This window comes from Podarcis gaigeae, assembly GCF_964106915.1.
Source record: "Podarcis gaigeae genome assembly, chromosome: 15".
Taxonomy (NCBI): domain Eukaryota; kingdom Metazoa; phylum Chordata; class Lepidosauria; order Squamata; family Lacertidae; genus Podarcis; species Podarcis gaigeae.
Genome location: NC_139692.1, coordinates 37,873,394 through 37,891,548, shown reverse-complemented (window position 1 = coordinate 37,891,548; position 18,155 = coordinate 37,873,394). Strand labels below are relative to the sequence as shown.

Below are 18,155 nucleotides of genomic sequence, written 5' to 3'. Positions count from 1 at the left end.
ATATTGCATTCCATTCCCCTTCATTTGGCTGCTTTTTTTTTTTTGGTTGGGGGGAATCCTTATGGGGATGATGATAACAGCCGAGTAGCCCTTTCTCTATACATACTGTGATTGACAATCTTTGTATATAATAAAGGGAAAGTTTTAAAATAAAGGTGAAATGGTGAACTTCTGGATGCTCCACAGGGAAAATTTCACACACAGCAGTGTTTGGGATTTATTAGGGCAGCTCCATGAAACTGACCAATCAGTATGGCTAATCAGTGTAAAGCAATTTTTATCAATTGGAAAGATGCTTCCCATTTTAAAACATTTTACAAAACTACTTCTAAAAATGGCAGGTGGCAAACACATCTGAAAAGATATATTCTCCTTTCTCTCTCATGGGTGGGATGTCTCTTCTAATATGATGCCTGCTACAACACATGTGTTCATCTATGAAAGGCAAAGAAGATCCACAATAAATCAACCCGGATAAATTAAAAATTCGTAAGATATATAGACTGATATATTAGTAATCAGGTGACAGCCTTATTTCTTATTATAAACAAAGCATTGAAAACTGGTATTTTCTAAAAGGTCTGCTGATATGGGGTGTATTCAGCTATTAGGATAGCAATACAAAACAAGTGTTGTTTGTTGTTGTTTTAAGGGGGGCATGGTTTAAAAGAAAAAGGGCCTTATAAGAGACTAACAGAGAGAAATCTCAAAGAGGCACCAAAACCCACTAAAACGCTTGGATGATCTCAGCCTGGTTGTCTATTTTTCAGACTCAGCATGAAGCCACCAGATGGCAAAACAAAAATGATTCCTCAAGGGTGCATGCGAGAAACAGGGAAACATGCATGCGGCAAAACTGTTATTAACTTCAAAACTAGATGGAGGAGTTTGGCAGATTTGACAATAACTAGGGAAGAAACATTCAAACGCTGCCATAATCCTTTAATAAAGGGCTCAGCGGGCTGTAAACATCATCCTGCCGGAATCGAAGATTATCATTGAAAAATAAAATGAATGGTTTTGCAAAACAACTATCAATCCGGCAAAATAACTATTTAGAAGTTCCCTCACCATGAAAGGAAGGTGTACACAAAACAAGGCATTCAAAGGCTACCCTAAAAATACAGGATACAATTTCTGGAACTTGCCCGTGTAAAACTTCACCGATATGGATGGCAGCTGCCCAAGTGCAGCCTAAAAGCCCTCTGGGGGCAGGGACATCTTTGGTGTAATTTGTACAGCACCAAGCTCACATACTCACACCCAAAATAAATATTCAAAATAGCAGTGAATCTTTCCTTCTCTTTAACAGACCCCATGTGAATCAAGAGAGGGCCTGCAAAATATAATAGCACCCCCTTACCACTCATTAACTTGGAGCACATTCTATCACTACTTCTCCAAATAAGCTGTGGAAAAGAATGCTAGCTGATACTTCACAAGGCTTACACAAGAGAACTTCATCCCATGGCTCAGATCTGTCAGCACCCAAAATACACCATCTCCAGCAAATGTGGAAAGGCCACTTATGATTAAAATGAATGAGAGCTGCAGACATGCAAAAGAATTGACCCCCATCTCCACCCTCAGACCTTTCGTTTAATCAAAGATTTTGAAATTGATCTGGCTTCCAGATACTTCCATATCCTTCTACCAACAGCTGCTGTTGCAGGACTGAAAATAAAGAATCACAGCATAACCTACAAGAACCTTTGGTTGAACTGAGGTCTGTTGGATAACATCAATAGAATGTAAGAAATGTTTGATTTTCTCTGAGGATCAGCTTATCCAACACCAGGTTCCTAAGATGTATGTGTGTATGTCTAAATATAAAGGCAAGTATACCGCAAATATAATTTGCAATTACAAGCAACTGTAAGTTATGTGCATGGCCATGCCCTCAACATTTATCCAAGCTGGACAGGCTCAGAGGGCCACAAGACTGCACTGCATCACATGAAGCCTCCTGCTTGTTTAACAGTTTGAAGGTCTGAGGAATAGACTACCACTGGACTGGTCCCACACAGGGAACAGCTATAAATTATCTAGTCCACGAGCCTGGCACCAAAACTAGCATCCCCGTGTCAAGTTCTCCACTCTATTATTTAGTTCAGAACTTCCCCATATGAAAGTGCCATCATGCTATCCATTTCTCTACCTCCAATCCACATCATTGCCTCCACTTTTAAGAACAAAGAAAAGCATGCCATGGTGACATCAATATATGGAATACAGGTTATGGAAAAGGAGAGCAGAGAGGAGTGAGAGTTTTTCTTTGGCAGCGCATCCTATACATGCCGTCCTGCCCACAGATGTGACCTGCTATCCAGTCAACTCTTATGGTCCACTCGTTTAAAGCCTGCAGAAGAAACCAGACTAGACCATATTTTGGGGGGGGGGGTAGGATATAGCCTTTTCACAAAAAGAGCTCTACTGACTATCATGGGACCATATATTAGACTAGATGTCTACTGCTCCCCCCATGACACACACCCCTACTGAAAAAAGAACAAGCTCTGCAGTTCTGCAGTCATCTCACAAAAGCTTCTCCAACATGTCTGCTATGGCAGTGACATGCCACAGCCCTTCTCTGAACAGTTCAAAATGAAAGCAGATTAAAATGAATTCATTTTAAACTGAACAGTTTAAAACGAATTCATTCATTCACTCAGTGTTTTACACGCACACACTTTACTATGAAAAAAAACAAAAACCTATCCTCCACATCTTACATTACGCAAGATAAAAGAGTGCATCATCGTGCCTGATGTGGAATCACTGTAGTGCTGAACAGCATGCTAGTTTGATGGCTTGCAGAAATACGCAAAGATCACCACTTCTCCAACAGCATGAGGCTATTTGGCAACATACTGAAAGCAGCACTTGTTGACTTGCGTCACTGCTAACACAAAACTGACCATCATTAGAAAAAAACCTTCATGTTTCTCGCAAATAAATTCAGATTGTAAATTATGTTGACTCATGCTGAAACTTACCTTGCCAAACTGTTCGAAGTATTGCTTTACATCTTCCACTACTGTATTAGCTGATAATCCACCTACAAATATTTTCTTTGTTCTCGTGACCATCTGTAAGAAATTAGAAAAGAAAAAGAAAAAAACAGCATTACCCCAGATTATTAAAGAAAAACAAAAATACAATGCATGTCATAGACATAGCTTTCAGATGCTATCCCTTTAATCCAGTTAAGGGTAAATCTCTTTCCCCATGAAAAGGAATGTACGTTCAGTTCAATTATATGAAGTACTGCTGTTTGGTTAAGACTGCTTTGATGGCTGGGTTTAGGCAGCCACCAACCCCAGTGCCCACTGGGTATTTTCTTTTAATAAGCATTTTCATTTTGAGAAAGCTCCCTCACCCCCACTACCTCACCTCCATATAAAAACCAAAACCAAAAATAAGTTGCAGCCAAGTTTCAAACAGTTTCTGTAGCCTGGCTGCTGCCTGAAAAGAAGTCCCCCTCCCCACCACACAAACACACTGGCCGCCTCCAACCATTTCCATAATTTAAAAACAAACCAACACTTGTGTACCAACTGCTCCCCAAGTTGCTCAGGATGGGTGCCTCATCAACAGCCCCCCCCCAGATTAAAACCTGAAGGAACACCTCTCTTGATAAATATATTTTTGAACTTAAAACATTTAAATCCCATCTTTTGGCCTAAACGGTCCCAGAGGCAGCCCATGACAATTATTAAACTACAGATTCACAATTTCTCAAATCCACTCCCAGAGAAATAACAGCCAGGCCTACTTTTTTTAAAAAAAAAAGAATGCTGGATATAACCATTCACTCTGTCTCCCAGCATATCCTTCTAGGAATCTCTTAAAAATGTTGGCTGTAGTACAAGTATGACTCTGAAGGAATGAAAAGAGCAATGCTACATAGGATTCCCTGCTCAAAAAAGGCGCATCTGATATGGTAGGCCTGTGGCCCTTCAGATGTTGCTGGGACAGGATTGTCAATAGTCAGGGGTGATGGGAGCTGCTGTCCCAAAACATCTGGACTTGACTACAGTTTGCCCCATACAGGAACAAGGGTTTAATTTTTCTACATGCACTTCAAACCCTCTCATGTCACATTGGTGTGCTCCAGCGCACAGCCTGGGAATTATCAGCATGAGTGCCCACTTTTTTTTATTACTACAACAACTATGAAGCACATTAGCAGATGGCCAGTGAGCTTCTTGGCTGAGCAAGAATTTGAACTCAGTCCGTATCACTGACTGCTACACCTTACTAGTTCTGACAATGGGCTGGTCTATTATACATGCAGTAGAATGAAGTGCAAACGAGGTTGTAAAATGCACTGACAAATACAATAATGAATATTCCACATTGACCCGGGGCAGAGGGGGAAGAGAGAGATCCTAGCAATTAGGATCGTTCTCCCTGTTGCACATGTTTTATACTTGGACATCCAAAAATGGCAGAAAGCCCTGTCAAAAGTAGTCAGTATATTCAAAGTGCTGCACAAATGCTAACCAACAGAGGGGACCTAGAACACTGCCTGCAAGATGGACATGGGTGGGCAGACATACTTTTAGCACCTCTTGAAAATCACAAGAGGGATATACAGTGTTCGGAACTCCCATTGTTCTAGGCACATTTTGCGACAGGGAATTTTATCAGCGCGAGCAGTTTCCGAGCTCTGGGCACAGTACTGCGCCTAAGATTTCAGATTAAAACTGCAGAGTGGAAGGAAAGGAGGACCTTTTTTGGCCTCCCCACTTCTAGCTACTCTCTGTAGACTGGAGAAGAGACCCTCTTAAGAATACTAGGGAGTTGAGAAGGGGAAGGACCAGAGCACATGAAAAATGAACGTCATATTTTAGCTGCAGTTCATTCATTTTCAGCTTTGTATTATTGCTATAAAAAGTGCACCTAGGCATTTCGTTGTTGCGTCCATAACCTGGGTTTAAGGTGCCATTTAGCTCCTAGCTTTCATATCTCAGTTTCTAACACTGGGGTAGAGGGGGGAGGGGAGCCTGTATAGCTACTGACACAATGGATAAGGTCCATTAAGCTAAGGTAAAACATAAATTTTGAGGGAAAACTCTCCAAGTTGTCTCCAGTGTTGGTCCTACTCAGCTTAAACCCACTGAAATTAATGGACATGACTAACTTGGGCCTATTCAAAGTAGAATATAGTTGGATACAACTCTCTAATCCCAACACTCTCTCACCCTTTTGAATGCTGAAGGGACTACATACAGGAGATGGAAATGGATTAAAACTGAGGTAAATTATTTTCCGAAGAATATTTGTGAGGCGATGAAAAACTTCAAAAGACAGTTCCTCATCATGTTGTTCAGACAGTGGTGAAAAGAGAACCAAGGGGAGGGCCCTCAAGGCACACAGGCTGAGGACAGGGGCTGCTGCATGGCTCTTTGAAGTCTCCGCAGTTTCCAAAATGCCGCTCTGCAGAAGCCACACGCATGACTGTGCACAGACCACAAAGAGCTTCCAAGCTTGGCGAGGCAGGAGGGAAAGAATAGAGCAGGTTGGAAAGAACAATAAAGACTTCACCCGAGATCACAAAAGATTTGCATTAAAAAATCTTAACAGGTGTCCAAAACAACTTGGAGTGCCTTTTGGCCACAGCAGCAAATGTGTTGTGACTTGCGCTGCACGCGGGAGCATTCTGTTACTCTGAGGATCAATTAAAAACTAATTTTAGTGAGATCGTGTTGTGTGTGGCTTAGGCAGCTCAGAGTGGGAGGCATTCAAGAGGAGAAGCAACAAGGGGAAAATTACGCCTTGGCTGCAAACAGTGCTGCTAGAAGACATTAGCTGCGACAGAAGCTCACAAACTTTCCCTAGCTGAGCTGAAGATGCTCTTCACTTCAGGAGTCAGAAAAGGGTTTACAGGACAAGGAGAACACACACATGCGGTAACCCCAGCACCTCGGTCCTGAACACAAGAGCTTTCAGGTGAGGGACAACAAGTCATACCACAGTCACACCCAGACAAATTTGCAAGGAACCAGAGCATGGAGGTCTGGGTGAGCTCTGACCCCCCCAAAAAAAGGTTCAACGTGCTTCTATCACCTATGAATGTAAGGCACTGCATGTGATGGTGGAGGAGGGACAGGTATCTCCATTCCTCCTCCACCAGCCTACTTGGTTGTCCATACTACTAGCCACAGAGGAAGGAATACAAAGCTGGATCATGGGGGAAGGAGGATTCACTTAAACTCTCCAATGCCAATCTGCATGCTAGAAGGCAATGTTTTACTTAGCCTGGCCTACCAGCAGGGAACCACAGATTGTTGTTGTTGTTCCTAAACTTTTGTAAGCTTATTTGCAATAGCTGGGTGAGGTGCATATCACTAGCAACGCTGGTTCTGATTCACCACCTTCAACTTTCTGGGAGGAAACCACACTACCCTTTGTCCTTGGCTCCAAAAACCCAGTGATGGGCCAAAAGGTTGCTGTCCCAGGATTATTGCCTGCATCAACAGGTCCAAAGATTTCTTCTGTTTTTCTTGAACCTACCCATGCATTTTGCTTTTATCATAATATTAGAAATGTAATCTGATTTAGATCTAAAAAGAATGGCAATTTGTAGATTGGTTCTCCTGTCAGCACAGGAAACAGACTGCAAGAAAACCAAGAGGGCAGCTGTGATCTGGGTACGCAAAGATCTGAAGCCCCACTCTCTATGTCCAATTGGCAGGCATGCCCAATCTCAGCAACAGCAAGGCCTAGAATCCATGGCTCTGTGGTGTGATGAGCCTCCAAGGCCATAATATGGACACTGGGCACTGACAAATCCCCAATAACAGGTTTGACTCCTAACACTCCAAGTGTCCATTGGCTCTCCTCAACAGCAAGGATTCTAAATACTTCCTGTTTAGGCTAGAACTTGTCTGGGTAATAAAAGCCTTTCCTGGATGACTTGGCCTGGCATTCTGGCTCCACATCTACTCCAAGGCACAACTCTGATACTCCAGTTCAAAATGCACATAACATTATACAGAGAAGACATGCGTGCAGTTTTCAACAAATTCTAATTAAACCAAACTTGCAATTAAGTCTACAAAGTTTACCAGCCCAGGAAAATAAGAAGGAAGGAAGCATGTATTATTATATAGTTCCCACTAGGAGCATTTCAATGGTCTCAATGGCGGGGGCATAAGACTTTTTACAGATTTTTTCCTGCCTGTCTGGAGCCAGCCTTTACTTTCCACAAGCAACCATGCATGGGGATATTTATTAGCTTGATTTTGCTACAAATTGGGCCCTTCTTATGTATACTGTAAAGTGAAAAGTGCTGAAAATGTACCTGTCATACTTGGCAACTTTACTTTCCAATGATGGACACACACCTGAGTACACCAAAAAGCCATGTAAGAAATGGCAGACAGTTAAGATTCCACGCAAATTCTGACCTTGCAGAGCAAACTGATAGTGTTCAATAAGAGGAAGAAAGAACAGGGTTGCAACCTTTAACTGATTAATTGGTTAGAATTAATTAATCAAACAAAACAGACTAAAAAGGCATCCCTAATAAAATTGGGTGACAACTTTAAAAAAAGTTTATTAATTTAACTAATGCTAATTAAAGCTGTGAATGGCAGGCACCATCTTAGAAGAGGCATTCCTCATTCCATCTCACCAAGGAAGGAATGCCTCTCTTTGGATGGCACGTACTATGGAATATATATGCACAATCTAAAAACATTATTTCCTTCCTACTTGAGACAGCTTAATGCAAATTTATGCAGATTTAAACTGATTAAAAGACGATTTTTAAAAATCAGATGACAGCCCTAGTTATTGAGCTAACAGCTTCAGTGAAACTCCATATGGCCCCTCCATATATTCTTGGGAGTCCCCATAATCATATTTCCCTCCAGTGCAGCAGCCAAAAAGAGAGAAAGAAAATCCCAGACAGAGCTAGGGAAAGGAAAGAGCATGTATTTATCAAAAAGCTGCTGACATACCAAGATGGCCTGGAAGACAATGGCTTATTAAAAGGAAGTTGTAAGCTCTAGGCACATACAAGTAAAGACAAGAAGCCAGGATGCAAACATTTCACAAAGAACAAAAGTTGTAGCAGTCAGTACCACAATATACTATCCTGACCCGGTGGTGGAAGGAGGAGCTGGAGGCTGTGGCATGAGATCTTTTGGCATGAGAGGAGAGAAAAGGAGGCTGATTTCCCCCCACCAAAGCACAGGCACCCACACAGGGGGAGATGCAAGAGACCACTTTCCCTTTAATGACTAAGTGCCCTCCTCCATCCACAGAGCTTGAAGGACACCAGAGGTTGGAGGAAAGGGAGTTGGGGGGGGGGGGACAGGAAGCAGAAAATCCACCAGCTGTACAAGTGCATCAGCAGCCATGGGACCAAAGACGCCCTGGCTGGAAAGAAGGGGTGTGCATTGATACTATTATCAGAGCTTATTGGAAGCAAGGATTCATTCGCCACACCCCACCTGAAGTTTTCCTCTGAGCTGCATGGAAGAGAGGGGAAGGTGGAGCATGTGAGCCCAATGCAGCAGTTCCATGGAGCACCAAAGCTTGCTCTAGTACTATGTGTGAACATAGTTGGTGCCTCTGTGCATGTGCAGAGAACCTTTCAAAAACCAGTGCTGGACCCAGCCTCTGTGCACCTGAGATTGATGGGAAAGAATTCCAGCAAGCATCAAGCCCCAGAACATTCTCACAGTCCTAACACTGCATCTACCCCTAATATCTGAAAAATAATAATACTGAATTGGGAATGCCAAGAGGCGCCACTGGACAACGAGGGACACAATTGCATGTTGGGATGTAGCCATGATCAAAAGCCTTCTTAGATTTTCAGTATTGCCATACACAACCCGTGCCTCCCCAAAGAACCCCAGGCAGAGCATGGAACAAATTAAACACCAGTCCAATTTCAAATGTTCACCCCCTTCCCCCATACTGCAAGCCTAACTATCTTTCAGTGACTTAATTCACTCTATTTTAAATAAAATCACCCTAAAACCTAGCAGCATTAAAATTCAATTATTCCTCTCCTGGCTGCAATCCACGGCTCTACAATTGAAGTCCAAGCATATATTTTGCTGTAGAAAATTGTCATTTACAAATAAGAACTGGCTGAAGCAGCCTTGTAACTAAAGCATTTGCAGGCCTGTCAGGGGGCCTTTTGCACGCCAGTGTTTGATTTAATATGGGGCCAAGCATTTAGTGTCACAGAGGAGGTGGGAGAACAGGGGAAAGGAGGGGGAGAGGCAATTATTCTGAGTGTGTGTGTGTGTGTGTACACATATGCAATTATCAATTTGATATGCAACATCTCAAAAAACGAAAGAAGGGGAGGAAGGAAAGTGACTTCCTTTCGGAAACTGAGAAGGAAGGGGGGAAGCTGGGGGGACATCACTTTGCCTCAGTGACTTTGGTCAAAGAAATATTGGTAATGACAAGGAAACGCACAGCAACAACATTTTAATGCTTGGAGATGCATTGCGAGGCAGGAAATTGTTTCAGAAAGCAGCTCTTTGGCGCAAAAAAACGGAAAGCACAAAATTAAGTCTCACTGTGGCAATCTATGTTTTCCTGAAAAGACAGTTCAATTGCTTCGTTATACATGTTCCCCTCCATGAGGGAATAAAAGTCATTTGTTGCCTTAGCAATTCTTTCCACCATGACAGGCTTAAGCAGATGTCAGCGTCCTCTTCCTCTTCCCCGAGTGCAAACCACGGCCACCACGCAACACCATGCCACCGAGTGATGCCACAAACCCAAGACCTCCCTGCATGTTTCAACCTTTTGACTTTGTTCTGAATCGGAGATAAGGAGGTGTCACCAACTGAGGGGAGGGTGGCAGGAAGGCAAGCTAGAGTGTGGTGATTTTTTTTCATTTATAAATAAAGTCAACACATGAAACAGCTTCCTTGCATTCCAGCCTTAATCATTCAGATACGTACTTATTCGGGTGGCTGCTTATGCAAAATAAAAATAAGAGATTTTGCACAAAATTTGCATATGCTTAGAAGTATAGATGCACGTTTAGAATTAATCACTGTGATTTAAAGAACACATTTTCATCATAGCAGGAAATAATCGTGCAATGAGGGGCTAACTGTTGACAGGGAACTCCAAGGCCACTGCTCCCTTATTACGGTTCCTTGTATTTAAACCGGTCTCAGACTGGCCAGCCCTTCAAAGAGGAGACACCTCTAAATCAAAGAGAGTCACATGTAAAAGAGGACACCCACACACCCTGGAAGTCCTCTAAAAACAGGCAGCCTGTGCCAGTGACATAGCATAGGGGTAGGGTGGCCACAGGGGCGGTTTCCCCGGGTGAAAAAATGGTTTGGGGCACAATACAGCTGTGCACTCCATCACTGGGCTCCATTGAAAACGCCTTCTCCATGCAAACCAGGAAGTGAACTCTCCAGGCAAGGGAACAACTCTTCTTATCTCCGTGGCTGCGATCTCTCGGGTGAATGTGCATGCACCATTAACATATCACGGGAAGCAGCTGGCATTGCCCTGCTGCACAGAAGGCCCAACTCTGGCCACAGGAGGCAAATCAATGGCTGTTGGCAACAATCTAACCCCAGAGGTGGTGAACCTATGGCCCTGGACTACAACTCCCATCATCCCCTGGCCATGCTGGGAGATGGGAGTCCGAAGATTGCTTGGAGGGCTGCAAGTTCCCCCATCCCTGGGTGGGTGGGTGTGTACCAACTGGCAGCTGGTCTCCCAAGCTTCTGACACATGTCTTTCCCAACCCTACCTGTAAATACCAGAGGGTGAACCCGAAACCTTCTGCATGCAGAGCACACGCTCTATTATTGAGCTACGACCTGATCTCCACTGCTAACTCACATTACTCCTCCCAGCCGGCAGCTTCCGAGCTCAACTCTCTCATCTCGCCTGGCAGTTGGGAACTTACTGACAGAATTTCGGAGTCAGTGTTCCAGGTTGCCCCTAGCAACCCGCTACGCAGAGAACAATGGGATCAGACAGCTGGAATAGGCCCGGAGTCCAAGCCCCTCATCTGAGGACAGGATCCTGCTCATGTTAAGATCGTAGTCGCAGCACAAATCAAACCATATACATTACAACCTCCTCAAGAGTGAGAAGCGAGGCCGAGCAACAGAGCGGCAGTCCCATTGACAGAAGACAAACAATCTGGTTCCAGGCCTGAATACCTTCAGACTGAAGGGGGAACTCTCAAACAATCAATAACCCATCCTCCCCCAACATGTAGAAAGCAAGCATGTGAGGGGGAAAAGCTAGCTTTCTGTGTGCAGGGCCAGAATAGATCAGTGCCCTCATTCAGCGGCATTGAGATCTCTTCTCTGCTGTTCTCTGACCTCAGTGCCTCAGTCACTGCGATCTTCATCAGCTATAGTCACTTCAAAGTGAGAATCATGACTTGGGCTTCAAGGAGACAAAAAAGGCACTGGTGACCACTGACAGTTTGAAATATTAGGTTAAAAAGATCTTTCAATAATCCTTTGAAATAATATCATATTGGTACTGCCTTCCTGTCGCAAAAGACAAAGAGGTTTACAAGGTTTATTCAGAACCACTGAAGTAAAAACGTCATGTGCTGGTTGAAGATGATGAGTATTGCTACCTCGAAAGTTCATTGAAATTTCTATTTAGCCAAATATGAGCGAGAAAATTTTGCTGCCTTTGTTTGAGCTGGCCAAAACAAATAATCCACCTTTAATTTCAGCAGCCAGGGGAGGAGATTGGAAAAAGAAGTTTCTCTCACTCACTACACTTTGCAGAACTGAACCATCCTTACCTTGATTCTGGTTTAGACCTAGTTTCAAACTAGACTCTGATTTTGCCTGCCAAAAAGGGTGAGGGGGAGTTCAGGACATTCCTGATACGGAAGGACTCAAGGCTGAAAAAAGTTGGGGAGCTTCTGGTATCTCAATTCCACTATCCATGACATTTGCTGAGCTTTCACTTCCCCAGCACTTCAGTTTGACAGGGCTTGTCTGGAGAACTAAAAAGGTGTAAAGTGTTTTAATCTGCATCACAAATTGCCAAAAATAATTTAAACTTCAGAGGAAACTAATTAGACCTAAAGCTAATTCCGCACCCCCCCATGCCTTCCCTTCATGCACATCATATATTTGAGAGAGAGAGAAATATTAGTGAGAAGTATTCTGCCTCATACATTTAATCTCAACTTTTGACATTTCATCCTTCATGGGTGCTTGTGTCTTCTAAATATATTTATAAGTGATGAGAGAGGAAGGGAGCAGAAATCACCATCTGTATATGCAGAGTTACATTACATACTCCACTGTGCTCTGCATTCAGAATACAACGTTACATCTGATTAAAACACAACTTCCCTAATGGGAAAAGTGAACTTGTAAATGAATTACCGGTGCTCTCATAGCAGAATACAAAAGACAAGGATTTCCAACGTCTGGAACTTCTTCAACTTGCTGGCAAAATTCATAACATTTCTTAACAGTAGCCATTATTTTTTAAAAATAAAATCCACTTGTACCCATTTGTTAAACCTGTATCCCTTCCTCCCAAAGGACCCCATTCAGGCAACCATCACAACATTAAAACAATACTATTTGAAATAAAAATTTAAAAACCTGTTTTAAACATTTAAAAGTAATTTAAAACAATCCAAAAACATTTAGAACATTTTTTAATAATCTAAATGTGCTAGTTGAAAATAATGGGAACTGGCTGCTGCTTGCTTGCAACCAATCATTCTTCTTTCCAGTTCTCCAGATGTTCAGTAGACCACAATGAGATCAAAATGCTCTGTGCCGTGGAAAGCAACAATGACTGCTACCTTTAAAACGGTTTTATTTTTATTTAGTGTCAGTCTGCTGAAACATGTACAGAGGCTAGGAACCGACTCGAAGCAAGGTGCTCTTGAAGCTTCTCAGCCTGCACACTAAGGCAAGAAGTCAAAGCTTGGTGATCAATATTGTATTGAAATGTACACACTGCTGTCTCAGAAGACAACAAATGTTTTTGGCTTCTAGTAAACATGCATCTCCCCCCCCCCCAAGAACTGTCACAGACCCCTTAAAAATATTCTGTCTCTTCATCTCCATATTTCAGCTTCTTGTAGCTGGAAGAAGCAGTTTGCTTGCAATGGGGCTTTCAAACAGCCCCACTCTATGCTTTGAAGTCCCAACAATTGGGACTTCAAAGCACAGCAGCATCTAATGTCCCTACAACAGCATGTGACTAGTGTGTGGCCCCACCCACCTGTCAAATTTGACCCACCAGAGGGCGGGCAGGAATATAAGAATTTGGTCCACCAGCCAGAAAAGGTCTCCCACCCCTGCTGTTCCAGCTCTTCAACTCCTTGTGCCCAAGTGCATCCCCTCCTGTGTACCTACTTTGTACCATGTTCTGCTCTAGGCAGCTGATGGGATTCTCTACTGGTGGCCCTGTGTGTTTATTTTCCTAAACTCCCATTTCCATCATCTTCGCCCATGTCACTCACTCTCTCTGCCTAGAGCAAGACTCCTGCCATCTGTCAAGCTGCTCCTTCCAAATTGGCCCTGCTTTCCTAAGTCATGTTTGTCTTGCCCACTTTGCCACTGCCAACCATTCATCATCACAGCTCCTTGAGGAGAAGGGTGCTGGCAATAGCTCAGTGGCAGAGCTTATGCTTTGCATGTAGAAAGTCCCAAGTTTGACCCCCAGTTGCTCCAGGCGGGGTTGAAAAGGATCCTGCATGAAACCCTGAGTTCCATTGCTATGGAGCCTTGAAGACATGAGAGTGTAAAATGCACCACTGACACAATTTCTAGACGTCACCTTTTTGTAACAGTAATACTTATCTGCTCTGTAAGTTCTGATTGTTCTAGGGTTATGCATACATTTTATGGATGAATTTTAATTGCAACTTGTGAATTTTTATGTAGGTATTTTGTTGTATTCTGCTCTGGTTCAAGGACTAATGCAAAGATATATATTCTGCAGCCCTAAAGAGCTGCTGCTAATCAGTGTAGACAGTACTGAGATAGATGGATCAATAATCTACCTTCCTATGTTCCTCTATGAGATGCCAAAGACCCCTGCTAAAGAATAACTGCCAGTTAGAGTAGACAATACTGAGTTGATGGATAAATATAGTGTGGCGTGGTATAAGATCAGCATACGTTCCCATGTTCATTCCTCTCTTCGACATTCATAGCCCTCCCCGCCAGAAGCACTGGCGACCTGCACAGTGTGGCAACCGGACACGTTAAAACACCCAGCTGCTTCTAATCATCAGAATGGCAAGGACCAGCCTCCTAATGGCCTTGTCCAATCAACACCGCTGCTAAGAATCTAGACCTTGTTCTACTAAGACTGGAAAACTTCAGAAGGAAAGGGGGAGGGGGAGAGAGAAATAACAACGTTCAAAGCAATTTTCCTCCCTGCCAAACTACTCCAGATGATTTCTCAAAGAAGAAGAAAAAACCTGAACAAATGGAAAAACTTTAACCCTTAGCCTTGATTAATTTCATCTACATAATACAGATGCTTGCAGCAATCAGCCACTGATGAGCAAGTCTTCCCTTAATCGCCCGAGAGAAACCAATGTCTGCGCAACACTCCAATTGGTTTTTTCCACAAAGAAGAGCTTTTCATCTGAAAAGACCCCGACAAGCACTCAGAAAAGGCCCAGAGATGCAAGGTTTCTCCCTCCACACTTTTGTTATTATCACCATTTCTTATAAACAGGCTTGGCTAGAGCATCTCTTCACTGCCTGGGACGATCTCTCAGGCTCTGGCCATACCCAGAAGACCTTGAAACCGACCCTGAAGGGAGAGAAGTAGGGACACTTCCCTTCCTATTGAGCCCAAGCACTGCCCATGACCCCAAGGGACCCAACATTCCTGCAGAGCCTTCAGGCCCCAGCATTCAAAAGCTGCAACTCTGGAGGATTTGATGACAGTTGCCTGGGCTCCCAGCCAGATCCCAGAACTGCAGCAAAGCCAAACAGGAACTATGGCGCTGCTGGCAATGTAACTTGCTAGATGCACTGGGCTACTAATCTTATAAGACTACTCAAGAGGAGGAGAAAGTCTGTGTAAATGCCTGCTTTTGTCATGGTCCGGTTGACAGCCAGGAAGGAGCAGAGGTTCCAACTACTATGTAGGCTTTCTATCTGAGCCAGACCACTGCTGGGCAAGCTGGCATGCTGCAAGTTCCCATCCATGTCCAGCCAGCAGCCGGGCTCATTTCTACTCCTAAACAAGAGGCAATGGGAAATATCCAGGATCTGAATAGGGAAAGCAGAGCCAATAATAGCTTAAATACTCAATAACCTGAGCATGCAGGTTGTATCTAACACCAGTCATTCTCAGAAGAGACACCTGGAAATAAATGGGCATGGCTGGAACAAGGTCATTCATTTAAATGTGTCTACTCAGAGTAGAACTTAGCTGGCTACAACCCAACCTTACTAAAAAGACTTGTTTAGACACAACTGCCAAGCCATGGTTTGTCCTAACTGTAGTGCAGGCGCCAAACCAAAGTGTGTGCACCAAACAAGCAAACTATGGTTTATAAAGTACAGTCTAGCATCACCACTACTAGGACCCAGAATGGGCAGGTTTGCCTGGGTGAGGATGGTCCTTCAAGTAACTTGATGCCCACCAATAGCCCTGAGCATGGAGGCTGGAGCCAAAGAAACCAATGCAGTTGAAGCAGGTAAATTAATGAGGTCTGGAGGAAGCCATCACCCTAGCAAAAGTCTAGAGGAGACTGAGGGGGCTTGCATACTTATTTATTAATATTACCTGTATTCCAATACTCGTTTTTTAAAAATAAAATACCAAAGCACTTTACAGAGCAACAAAAACAAGAACACAGAACAAAATATAACAGTGGAAGTCATCAATGATAGTAGCCAGAGGGGCCAGGAACAGCTATTAACTGTCTGGGAAAGATTGAGGGAAGACCTTTGTTTTTCATTGCCAGCAAAAGTGCACAACCTTCAGCACCCATCTGATCACCAAGGGGAGATTAGTCCACAAGTTAGGGGCCACCACAAAGAAAGCCATTCTTAGCACCAATGAGAGGTGGGCATTTGCAGGCTGCAATACAGTTATTAGGGTTTCCTTGTAGATCACAGTGATCTCTACCAGGTCATAGCCTGCAGCAGGATGATGGCTTGCAGCTGGGTCTTCTCCCTTTTCCTTGGTAGATCCTTCCTCCTGAGCAGCCTCCCTGCCAACAGCCCTGTCTAGCAGCAAAGCAGGTGCTCCTGTGCCTTTGAGCATCCCGTGTGATAATGACTACCAGACAGTTAATTTTGATTTCTTTCAACACAGAATCCATGAGCTGGTTCAGGCTTTCAGGAAAATAATGTGATATAGTCTCCCAAGACAGTACCACTTCAGAACATGTTTCTAGGCAAGAGAAGACTGAATGTGTGCATCTTCTCCAAGGTTGGTTGGTGTGTTTTTTTGTTTTTTAAGAAAAAAGTTTGAGGAATGTATAAATTAAGTGCAACACAGAAAAGGATTTGAGGCTTATCTTCTACATACAGGGAGTGTTAGGGAAGGGCGCAGTAGGTTAGAGAATGGTGCTGATAACACCAAGGTTGCAGGTTCAATCCCCACATGGGGCAGCTGCATATTCCTGCACAGCTCATACTCTGGTTTCTCTTCAGGTCGTAGAAATCTTTCACCTTTTATTAAGTATGTTCCTGCACTGCAGGGGGTTGGACTAGATGATTCTCAGGGTACCTTCCCAACACTACAATTTTTCGATCCACTTCTCACTTGCATTGCGATGCAGCACAGTCTCCAAAGGACTGTACCACATGCTGTTTCGAACCGTTTGAATCAGATTAGTAATATATACTGCTGTTTCTGTGTAGCAGATTTTTCTTCCTGCACACTTAAGAAACACATCCCTATAAATTCTCCCAGCAAGGAAGTTCAGCTTCCAGAGAAGAGGGTGGCAAGAAAGTGGGGAGGAGGGGGGTGATGGCAGTTAAAGCACCACCAATCAAAACAGTCCTCAAGTCCTGTAGAAACCTAAGTAAATGTGTAATGTCACAGATGGCGCACAGATACCAACGTCAGTTCCATTCGGATCATTTTTTCAAAACCCAGCAAGGAATAATCCCCCACTGCTGAAAACCATGCTAACAGGTCCTTTGGAGCAAGAGTTTATTGAAGCACAGACAAAGCCAGGGGGAAGCAAGGAACTTGGAAGCAAAACCTATGGGGTTGTTCAACAAGCGAACCGAGAGACCCCCGTCCTCCAACTTGAAGCAGCCTACACTGAAGGTAAAAAGCAGCGTGAAGAATACAATACACCACCACCCCTGCCACAAATGAATCAACCCAACACAGAGATAATAAATTCAACACCTGTCCTGCACCATCAAAAGACTAAATGAAAAGTAAACTGACACATCTTTTTATTTAAAAAAACACTACTTCTCAAGGGGCGCATGGCTTGGGTTCACCTACTGACGGACTGCAGAAACATGAACTTCAAAAGCGTACAGTGGCCAATAGCTAGGAACATAGAACCTGCCTTGTACTGAATCAAACCACTGGTCCATCTAGTGCAGTATTGCCTACACTGGCCGGCAGAGGCTCTCCAGGATTCCAGGCGGAGGTTTCTCCCAGTCCTACCTGGAGCTGCTGGGGATTGAACCTGGGACCTTCTGCACGCAAAGCAAATGCTCTACCACTGAGCTATGGTACCAGACTGGCTGCCCCTAAACAAACCACAAGACTGAATCCAATGTTCTCTTGTCCGCTTGCACAAAAGGCCTCTGTGATCCAGCACAACAGTTACACCAGTGGAAACGCTGTGTGCAACAGATATCCTCTTCCCAGGAACGAAAGAAAGTAAGAACAGAGCGGAGGGCATGCGAGACCAAGTTTCCCCATTACATTTGAACAGCTCTCTCTTTGAGGCACACATCAGCTTGCACGCTCAGCTTTCCTTTCAAAGCCTATTAAAGGAGTCTCCCAATGCTGGAAGATTTATTGCTCAGTACGATAGCTGCTGCACACCGCTTTGTTTGTTAATTGCGATTACTTTGCCTGCAGAAGAGTAGTCATCTAATAAATCAGTTATCTCCAGGTAGAATTGATTTTAAAAGTTGTTAGCATTGTAAACTGAAGTGCTTGGTAACAGCACACAGTAAAAAAAGAAAGGTCCA

General features: G+C 43.6%; 1 protein-coding gene and 1 long non-coding RNA gene across 50 annotated transcripts in view; one reads left to right on the top strand and one right to left on the bottom strand.

Annotated features, from left to right (window-relative positions):
• The window catches only part of LOC310832750, a 404,622-nt gene that overhangs the window by 79,902 nt on the left and 306,565 nt on the right, over positions 1–18,155 (top strand). The gene's annotated exons all lie outside the window — the stretch shown is intronic.
• Positions 1–18,155, bottom strand: part of MSI2 (musashi RNA binding protein 2) — a 450,658-nt gene that overhangs the window by 270,702 nt on the left and 161,801 nt on the right. For 45 of the 49 annotated variants that reach the window (XM_083714630.1, XM_083714661.1, XM_083714631.1 and 42 more), the window contains one exon: positions 2,997–3,089. In XM_083714630.1, coding sequence (XP_083570756.1) covers positions 2,997–3,089 — 93 coding nt within the window. Of the gene's footprint in view, positions 1–2,996; positions 3,090–10,759; positions 10,930–18,155 lie in introns of those variants that run through there. The other 4 variants (XM_083714649.1, XM_083714656.1, XM_083714648.1 and 1 more) reach the window with 2 other exon arrangements.